General features: G+C 38.0%; 1 protein-coding gene across 1 annotated transcript; it reads right to left on the minus strand.

Moving 5' to 3' along the window:
• Positions 1 to 777: 777 nt before the first annotated feature.
• On the minus strand, positions 778 to 9,390 carry LOC117317853. The gene is made up of 9 exons (XM_033872811.1): positions 9,293 to 9,390; positions 8,618 to 8,707; positions 7,030 to 7,179; positions 4,067 to 4,159; positions 3,506 to 3,568; positions 2,775 to 2,819; positions 2,200 to 2,285; positions 1,822 to 1,897; positions 778 to 971 (listed from the first exon to the last, which is right to left on the minus strand). The coding sequence occupies exons 2-9, from the start codon at positions 8,705 to 8,707 to the stop codon at positions 837 to 839; spliced, it is 738 nt and encodes a 245-aa protein (XP_033728702.1). The 5' UTR covers positions 9,293 to 9,390; the 3' UTR covers positions 778 to 836.
• Between the last annotated feature and the right edge of the window lie 1,746 nt (positions 9,391 to 11,136).

The following is an 11,136-nucleotide window of genomic DNA, read 5'->3' on the forward strand; positions in this document are numbered from 1 at the left end:
GATTAGTTCCTGGGATAAATGATTTGACCTATTTTCAAGGTCACATGAGTCAAATTTGTTTTTAAAAAAAAAACCAAAACAGCTTCTGGTTAAGAAAAAGTAACATGATATTTGGCAGGTAAGTTCTTGGGATGGAGCCCTTTGAGTTTGCGAAAAGAAAGACATTGACCCATTTTCAAGGTGACTAGGTCAAATTTGCTAAAATATTGAAGCGACCTCTCGCAAAACAATTATTGAAAATCAGCAATATAACTAAGTCTTAAGCAGATTATTTAGAATAAACCTTATCACCTGGTATAAATAAGTAGCTATAAACGTGTGTTTGTAGATTATATGATGTGTTAAAGGAAACTACCAGAAGCACGGATCGGGTCCCGGTTGCGTCCGTTGTCCGTCCCTGAACTAACTACCAGTTTGTTCAATGGATGACCTTAACCTACTTTCAAAGTGACAATGTCAAACGCGTAAAAATATCTTGATATCAATGAGGATTAAAGAGAAATTGGTCAAGGAACATACTGATGTGGAGGGTTAGACTTTGACCTTTCAAGGTCATTCGGGTCAAATGTGCTAAAATGTTCAATTTATTTCCTTCGAATAACGGGAAGCACAATGTTATATTTGACGTGTAACATTATCGCCGTCAAGGACTTCATATTTTCCGAACAAAGCCTTATCTTGGTTTGCTGCAGAACAGGTGATCGATACAGGCCCATTGGGACTTTTATTTAATGCATTGCCCCCTTACTGCACAAATAGTTAAAACAAAAACAAAAACAGGCTGATGTTAGATTCAATAGAGGATGAATACAGAAAAAACAATCATATTAGCGTGTTTATGATCGCCTTATTGTGCTTTTCTTCTTTGGGAGTTTGGGGACAGGCAGGTCGAGCTTCTTTTTCTCCGGTTTTGCTCGCGCAGACTTCTTGGGTAAAAATCCTTTCAATATATCTGGCACTATATTCAATACCTGCAAACAGAAAACAGACTAGTTTATGTTTTGTTTAGGATATCGCAAATACCGAGTGATAGCCCTGGGCGATTCCTGTGGTTTCCTGTTCAAAAAGGGCGACATACGTTTTCAAGTATCGCAAAAAAAAGTGAAAATCGATGACATGTCAGTTTACGGATATTGAAACAAAACTTAAAAGTACACCACGCTCGGTAAATAATATCACGGTATTAATTGGTATGGCGGACCATGTAAACTTCCGGGAAATTTCTGTATTATGAGCGTGCTAACCGTGTTGACCAGCGTTCGTTTTCATGATAACATTCAAGACGCGGGGAATACCCTTGGTTTGGTTTGTTTTTGTTTAACGTCCTATTAACAGCCAGGGTCATTTAAGGACGTGCCAGGTTTTGGAGGTGGAGGAAAGCCGGAGTACCCGGAGAAAAAAACCAGCGGTCTACGGTCAGTACCTGGCAACTGCCCCACGTAGGTTTCGAACTCGCAACCCAGAGGTGGAGGGCTAGTGTTAAAGTGTCGGGACACCTTAACCACTTGGCCACCTCTGCCGTCTACATTTATACGGCCAATACTACTCTAGCTAGTTGTTGTCACAAGCAGAATGTAGAATAGTATGTAAAAGATTTAAACCCACAATAACATTCATCACGAGTACACAGCTCCCACACACAGGCGACCGTCCTCACCTGTTGATAGGACGTGTATTTTATAGTTTTATGTGAATAAAACAAAAGAAGAGAAAAATGACATTGTATTAAATATTTTGCGATTCTTCGCTCTCCAGGTAATCTATACCAAGAAGTTCTGGTCAAACTTTAAAAGAAGAAGAAAACAATGATAAATCACCAACCTGCAGAGTATCCTTACAAAAACCGGCTTGTGCGGCCATGTACTTGCTGTACTGGTCAGCAATAAAATGACGTTGTCTAGAAAAAAAAGAAAGAAAAACGCATTTTATTTGTTCAAACATCCGATGACTGTAATATGAGAAAATAAAAAATGCCGTCACCACGTATTATTGTCAGATTGACGCATGCGCGCAAATACAGTGGTAAAGGAGTTCAGATTCTTCAAATAATGCGATATATGGGTATGGTTAAGGAATTATAATATACCTTGTCGGCTTCTCTCCATAAGCAGTAATATTGCGGTGCATCCATAATTGAAAATACGTGGGAACTCATTTTAACCATGTCTTTTACGGAATTGTTCTGGTGTTAATACGAACCCAAGTTGAATCTCTTTTATTCGTTCCACCAAACACCGGTCAATGTCTAAACAATCGGCCAACTTTAACTCCATCGCCTGTCGTGCCTGGGGAAAAACAAATAAAATAGACATTTACACCAACAGTTTGTCCATTAAATGTCTGGACTATTTGTATACATGTGTACTATATAGGTATGGGAAAACTTATCAGAAAGAATTTACGTCGAGCTACTTTGCTAAAATAATGAGAGTCGATTATATAAAGAATTTCAACATAGAAGCATAATTTCAGGGGGGGGGGGGGGGGGGGGGGGGGGATATAAATCATTGAAAAATGCAGTATCAGTTTAAAATATGTGGATGAAAATAAGCCCACGTACACAAATTCAGTTCAGTGCGTGGTGTGGACTTCAGAAAAGGGGTTTGGTTTGTCATATATTTGTTCAGACAAAATTTCATCTACAGATGGACTGACGCACAGATCAATGGAAAACTTGTTAACTCATAATTTGCATATCTTATATTGTTATTTTTTTTCCGATATGGGAATTGATTATTGAAGCTAGCACACAGTGATCTTCACACGTTATGTACCTTGGCTTTGTCAGACTTCTTCACCATAAAGCTGTCATTGAGCTTCTGCAAATGAAATAATTTTCATTCATGAATACATGTTCTCATTTGATGATACAGTCTGTATTAATAATGGTATTAATCAAAATTTAATGACAATTTGATAAACTTCAAAATCACAATGAATATGTTAACTTTATTTCCTTATCATTATAAACACAGAGGAATTAATCTCCCAATAGAAAATTTATATCCCAAAAGTAGGATCCCGTTTGATCCAACTTAACAATTTTTGATTTATTTTGTTTAACGTCCTATCAACAACCAGGGTCATTTAAGCCGACGTCATAGGTTTTGGAGGTGGAGGAAAACCGGAGTTCCCGGAGAAAAACCACTGGCCTACGGTCAGTGCCAGGCAACTGCTCCACTCGCAACCCATATAGATGGAGGTCAGGGTTAGTGATAAAGTGACGGGACACCTTAATTACTCGGCCACCGCGGCCCCACAAACTTAACAAAATATCGCGTAAACTTCAATACGTAGATAACTAAAGTGTGCAGTAATAGATATATTTTATAGTAGAAATAGATTAGGTATGTTTTCATTGTATCACTAGTATTCCACATGTTAATGTATATTGATAGATGGCGTAGATAAGTTAATATAATTTGTGCCTAATCCTTTATCAAAAATTTGACAATCAATATTTTAAATCAAATTACACGTATAAGAGTGGAACTTAAGCAATCACCTGGAAGTTGGCTCTGAGATCGGCATACTCTTTTCTAGATTTCTTTCGAAGGTCCACTGCTTTCTGTCAAAGTCACAATATACAGTTGTATACAAATGTAGTGTATATTATCATTATGTCAACATATTGATGTAGCAGTACAAATGTTTCAAAAACAGTTTACCAAGTAACTGATAACTTGTAAGAAACTTTATTTATTTTCAACAATAACGAATCAAGGTATACATTGTAAAACATCAATCCCTTTGATTTCCGCACACATCAACAATAATCTCTAAGAAGAATGTCAAGGTCATTTATTCGAGGCCCTAAGTACGCATGTCGACGCATCGGAACACCTCGCCTCCGTCTGCGAACGTCAGATTCGGAGAAAATGACGATGGGTTCCGATTGATGTCGACGGGCAAATAAATGGATGCTGAACCAATGACAATATCTCGGGAGAATTCCCTAGTTGATTTCAGAGGATTGCCGGAAGTTTCCCAGATATATGTTTGCAACTGGAAGCCGCACCACACTCGGAAACTCCGAATACTGATGGAACCAAGCACAATTACTTACCAGAACCATATAGAATTGTTCTCCGAAATGTTTGAAACCTCGCCCCATCTTTTGGATATCTGTTTCTAGTATTGTCCATAGCTGAGCTTGGTCCTAAGTAATGAAGCAAAGATCTGTATAGCATACCCTGATCTAAATGTGAACAGGACAAAAAAGCAAATTACTGTCCCCACCGAATGTGAAATTATATGCCAATACTGCACCAATCTAATTAAAATCTAGATGGTCATTCTCACTACGTTACATGAATATCTAACAACATCCCATATGTGGTCACGTTTTAATGACCTTTGAGATATGCGTCAAAATGTCACTTTCAGGGCGAATTGTCTATTTGTCGTTGAAATTGAAGCAAACCATTTCATCACAATATGTATCTGAAGCAAACCATTTCAGCACAGTATTATTTAGCTATATGCTTGATGGGACGAAATGACTCGAAACAAATTGACAGATAATGCAAGATATGCTCTCTAGTCATGTTAATTCGCACATACAATTTCACTTCCAAGATTCTGGAAGTAGTCATTTGATTGGCTAATCTAAAAGGTCACCCTGACGTGACCCATAATGGGATGTTGTTAGATGTTCATGTAACGTAGTGAGAATTACCATCTAGATTTTAATTAGATTGATATTGCAGATATTAACTATAGTAGCAACTAATTCTTCACACTGAGTGTTCGACAGATCAACAGTACCAGGCGATCGGACTTTTCTTCGAAGTAAGTGAACCCAGAACTCCAGCCCGAATCATTGATGTAGGTCAAAGGTCAAAATGTAAGTCAGAGTGGCCAATGTTTGGTACATGGTACATCGCCTTTTAGCTGACCAAGTTCCAATGACAATAAGTGTAGGTAAGGAAGCTTGGACAAACCTTTTCTTTGAAGTAGGTCAAAGGACACAATGAAGGTCAACACGAACTACTTTTGGTGGACATAGGTGTATTTGGACATATATCTTAGTATGTATACCACATTGGGTTAATCTAGGTTAATTATCGTGTCCTTGTGCTTAAAGCCGTTTTCGTTTACTGTATAGCTGGTAATATTTGCGAGAGATTTTATTTCACTATATTTGTGGCCATTACAGAAGTACACTTCCATCAAAACTAGCAATAGATTCAAATAATAAAGACTGATTTATTGTCTTCCCTTTTTTCCTCCCTTTCTCTTCACCCTTCCGTTTCTCATCATCTCTCTCTCTCTCTCTCTCTCTCTCTCTCTCTCTCTCTCTCTCTCTCTCTCTCTCTCTCTCTCTCTCTCTCTCCAACCCTATCTCTCCAATTTTCTCTTTTTCTCACTCTAAAAAATGGTATAATGTTAATTTATGTTTAATATACCAATTGCATATTCTTCTTTATTTTGTACATTATCAAGGAAAGGGTGATCACATAAGTTGTAATAACTTGTACCCAATCCGTTTGTAAACTTCTTGCAATAAAATATGTTTAAACTAAACTAATCTAATGCAATACCAACGAACTAGTTCCGACCCGGCTAACCGCTACAGGTAAGTCTCGTGAAATTTAACTATGCGCGATTTCGGTTTTGACCGACTAGGTTGGAGTTGTTATGAAATTAGGAAGGACGCGGTGATATATGTCCCTTTATTACATTTTTACCAGTGAAATATAAAAAATTATTCATTCTATATGAAAGTGATATTTTTCACTAGTGAAAAATATCACTTTTGCTGATTTGACCAATCAAATTAATGATTAGAAAATACCGAAATAATTGACCAATCAGAAAGCCCGACATATATGTCAGCACCTGGAAAGGGGAAACTACTGTTTTTGTTTACAAATTATCGCTGTAGGCCTAGTTAGCATACGGAGTAGGTTTTTCGTTGATAAAAAATATAATAACAGAATATCTAACAGTGTCTTCAGTAATACCAAATATATTTCACTCGTGTGGCTAATATTTTGATATTTTTCACTCGTGCTGCGCACTCGTGAAAAATATCAAAATATTAGCCCCACTCGTGAAATGTATTTGGTATTACTGAAGACACTGTTAGATATCCTCTATTTTACTCCAATAATATTAGAGGTTTACACGACAGGAAACTTTTGACAGGCTGTCATGTAACCTCTAATCACCACCGCACATAAAACCTGTTGCTGTGACCCACCTAATTAAAGTCGTTTAAAAGTTATCTTTACTCACATTTCATATGATCTGACCTACCTTATTCTATTTATCTATCATAAATACACAAAGTCAATCAACGTGTGTCCATATCTATATCCAAGATTAGTGATTATTAGCCTCTTTTGTCGTTTAAGCGTAGGTCCCATTTGTATATACCGCCATACTTGTTTTTATTGTGACCTCTCGAGGTTATTTCCGGTTTATCCAAATATGGAGTTGAAATAGACAAAACAAACGAAACGCTGTGAAAATATTGCGCTACGTTTTCCGTTTTATTTGCATTCCATATTTTATAATAACCGGAACAGCAAAGTTGTTTTAGTGACCCATATTCAACACAGTAGGTTGCAAGTGAATTATTGTGGATATAATTATATTTAAGAGGTGTCCATCAACAGTTTGTGCATAAATGGCTTGATACTTCATCAACAAGTAAGCGTACACATATTTGTTAACATGAATTATCGTTTTAGATGGTTTATGACACTTTTTCGTCGCGCCCTAGAATCAGGGCGCTGGCAGCTACAAGAAAAACACGCTGAGGGGATATGAGGTCGCAATATCCACCAATGTAATCAGGTGGAATAAGACCTCATATACGTATAGGAGTACCTCTATTTATGTCCTTGTTGTAATGCAGCTCCGTCAAGAGTTATGCTTGGAATATTAGACTTAAAAAAATATATTGACAGGTTAGTCCGCATACAGGACCAAATTTTCGACAACAACTATGTAAATCCAGTGACAGAAATTTAGTTTTGAGATATCGCATATATTCCGACGACACGTTTAAAAAACCCCTACCTCTAACAGATCTGCAAACTCGTAAAAACGAGGCAGGGTCTTGTCACAAAGGGAGGTAACTGTCTTGTTGATACCATCGACCACGGTCTTCATGCTACGAGATCCTTTCATGTAGTTGTCCAGTTCTTTACCCAGCTGTTGGAAAGCAGCCTACAGGAAAAGTAACAATGTAGATTAAGATTTTAGATGTCTTCAATATTTCATAATATCAATATTTCTATACCGCATTAATTTGTAGGCGATTCTGAAGGAACGGGTCGGCACATGTATCGGTAGTATTGCAATCTAATTAAAATCTAGATGGTCATTGTCACTACGTTACAGGGACATCTAACAACATCCCTATCACGTCAGGGTGACCCTTTGGATTAGCCAATCAAATGACTACTTCCAGAATCTTGGAAGTGAATTTTATATGTCCGAATTAGCATGACTAGAATGCATAGCTTGTATAATCTGTCAATTTGTTTCAAGTCATTTCGTCCGATAAAGCATATAACTATATACTGTGCCGAAATGGCTTGCTTCAGATGCATGCTGTGACGAAATGTTTTGCTTCGATAATATCGGCAAAATGCCAATTCGCCCTGAAAAAGAAATCTCAGAGGTCATCAGGGCGTGACCCCTTATGGGATGTTGTTAGATGTTCATGTAACGTAGTGATAATTACCATCTAGATCTTAATTAGATTGGTAGTATTGAAAAGATCTTTGTCACTCAAAATGTAAATGTTAACTTTTTTTTAAAAAACAATTGCGAAACAAGTTTTACCAACTTCTATAAAGCGCGAAGATTCTTAATACTATACTATTAGCTGCGATAAGGTAGCTCTGGACGACGGACAGAAAATGTCTGACAGATGGTCGGCCGGAGAGCAGTGTAGACATGGTAATATCACGCTAGAGGCACGTTTCCGATTCCTGTCGGGGCATTCCGCGGGAATGTGTTTCACTAACACGTGTATCGATAGAAGTCAATATAAGAAAATTAAGAGAATAACATAATATCGGTGTAATACAGAACTATATAACTTACATAATTGGTTCAGTCCATATTAGAAACATCCACATCACACACGCACACAAAAAAAACTACACCAGTACATTCTGTTGTCCTGAACGATGTTCCTACAATTTCCTCAACATCACACAATGCTTATTTATCAATTCCAATAACTTCATCAAAAAGAAGATCATTACACCACATACAAGATTTACGACAAAATAAACATTCAACCTGTGGTGATTTCCTGTGCACCGTGTATCGGATTTAAAAATACAGTGGATCACGTAAATGTTTAGACCGTGAATCTACAAAAGAGTTCTCTGTAATGAATAGCGGAAAGCGAGTAGTGTGCCTCAACCGGCCTTTAACTTGGCGATCATGGTGGACCACTATTGATCTGAAGGGACATGCAAAAAGTGCGAAGCTAGAAGGCGATCAATATTTACACTTAAAACCTGTAAAGCATCTATATTTTTTTTTCAAAGTGTATTTATTTGTGAATTTTGGGGTTTCATTTTTCTTTTATGGATGTATATGTTACATGTATTCAACATTTTGGTTTCCATGAGAAATAGACACTCACAGCCTGTCGGAGAAAGGCCGGGAGGAGAACCTCCAGCTCCTTGGTATCTGGACTGGACATCGACTCGCTTGGTACTGGGGAATGGGCCATCTGGAGGGAAATGAATATAGAATAAGATATACATGTACCGGTTTATAAAACTTATTATACAACAAGTTTTCCATCGCTCCGTTGTGTGGTCCCGGTTTTATCAAAGTTCCATAACTTCAAAAAAATCCTTAACTTAAACTTGTCAAAAGGAATGCATGGTTGGAATTTTAGCTCAGGAACTTTCCTTAAATTTTGAAAGGCTTTCCTATGGAGAAAATGATTTCAGAAATGTTCTTAAACTAAGGAACTTTGATGAAACTGGGGACCTGGATGGAAGTATAATTAGTCTTATTTTGGAAGGAAACCAAAGAAAACTCACGTGGTCGAGCAGGTTATCCCATGTTTTTGATAGTATTCGGGAACTTATGATTATATAGCATTATAACCTACAGTACTGAATGAGTTCAGATGAGATGAGCGTTCCGTATTGTACTGATTTTGTAACATAATCGAAAATGCGCGCTCTGCTTCCTTTATTTATAGATATAGAAAGCTCAAACTGCTTGTACTATTTGCAATCTTCTTTTTCAAGTTAATTAACAAGTAGCTAGAAGGCTGGTCAGTTAATTTTACCGGAAAACTTACCTCTGCGTGCTTCGGATGATGATCACGTTCCCACCGGTAGTCATGCACTCCTCAATGATGACGTCATAATCATATCCCCGCTATGACGTCACAAAAATATTTCGTCATACTAAACATATCATTTTTTACACTGTATGACTTGCCATAGAAAAATCAATACCGACAGTCATGGTCGTGTAGTGGAATTGGAAGGGATTGAACCATCGATTGCCCTTGATAATGAGCCACCAGTAGCGACTATTTTCACATTCCACCGGACAAGCAGGTGTCTACCCAGCCTGATCTACATACAATGTACTTTTCCGAATTCGTTATATGATAAGTTGCTCAATGTACTTGTCCGAATTCGTTTTATGATAAGTTGCTCAATGTACTTTTCCGAATTCGTTATATGATAAGTTGCTCAATGTACTTTTCCGAATTCGTTTTATGATAAGTTGCTCAATGTACTTTTCCGAATTCGTTTTATGATAAGTTGCTCAATGTACTTTTCCGAATTCGTTATATGATAAGTTGCTCAATACTTAGCTAATTTCTTAGTTCGAACATTCGTTGATAAGAATATACAATTCTGTTTACGTTGATATAAAGTTGGATTAATGACCCATACTACATAACATAATATTTTAAAAATCCTTGTCCGGGTTTCTTTACCGGGGAGCTATTACCCTCGATACACACTTATATATATCGGATCTCGTGTCAAGTCCTTGAGGGTTGAACGCCGGTTGCAAGGTAGTTCAAAGGCTGGAGTGTTGGTGTAGAGTTCGGATGTGTCGGGTTCGAACCCGGTCTGGTCGTTGCATTTACCTCTTATTACATTTTGCTCCTAACTAAATACCCGCGGACGATAGGACATGGTCGCATGTGTGTCATTGGTATCAGAGACTTCGATGAAGAAGGGAGGAATGAAGCGGAACCGGGCTGGGCTGAACGCCGGGGGTCAGATCGCTCAAATGGTAAGAGTGTCCGTCTTGAATTCGTAGGTTCCGGGTTCGAGTGCCGCTCTCGTCGTTGCATTTTCCCAGCTCAAATGGTGCGAGCGTCTGTCTTGATTTCGTATGTTCTTGGTTCGAATCTCGCTGGCGTCTTTGCATTTTTTCTCTACTGTTACACTGTACAATCATAATCCACACAATTTTAAAGTTCGTCCTACAGCTGAGCTGTCGAATGTCACTCAGCTCAATAGATATAACTAAATAACAAGTTTCCGCTTAATGCTCAGCTAGGAAAGGGGGTCACAGAGAACATTAATGAGGGGCCTGTTCAGGTGCGAGTAAACCAGAATGGGATAGATGTCTGCGATACGGTTCAGTGAACTCTTAACACTAAACTAGCCATTATGTTGTATATGTTCATGAATACAATCTCACAGAGATTGTCATTTAGATGCTTTTTTCTTAAAACTGTGGTATAGACGGAATTCTCGTCGTCTGCGACTTGGTCTGTAAAGTAGCTTAGGCTAATCGGACGTTTTGTGGCAAGTGACTCTGTAGTGGTTTTGGTTTTACTAGGTGTACGTACCCTTAGTCGCGATGTTAGCCGTACTCTGGGGGGTTCAGCCTAGGGTTTTCGGAGGGATATCGTGTCTAGTTTGACATGTGTCTGCTTCGGGTTGTTGTTGCGGCTGTGACGCTTACAAATGGGTTCGTCACTACCTCTAATAGATCCTGGTTAGTGATCACTAGTCTACAGATGCAAATATATACAAATATTACTACTATTTGGTAGCCTTTAACATTTTACGAGAACATACAACAAATAAAATATAAGCTATATATATATACAGTGGTCTGTCTGACCGCTGACACCTAATCTTTATACTATATTAGCACTGTTTGCTT

Source organism: Pecten maximus, chromosome 19 (assembly GCF_902652985.1).
Source record: "Pecten maximus chromosome 19, xPecMax1.1, whole genome shotgun sequence".
Classification (NCBI taxonomy): Eukaryota; Metazoa; Mollusca; class Bivalvia; order Pectinida; family Pectinidae; genus Pecten; species Pecten maximus.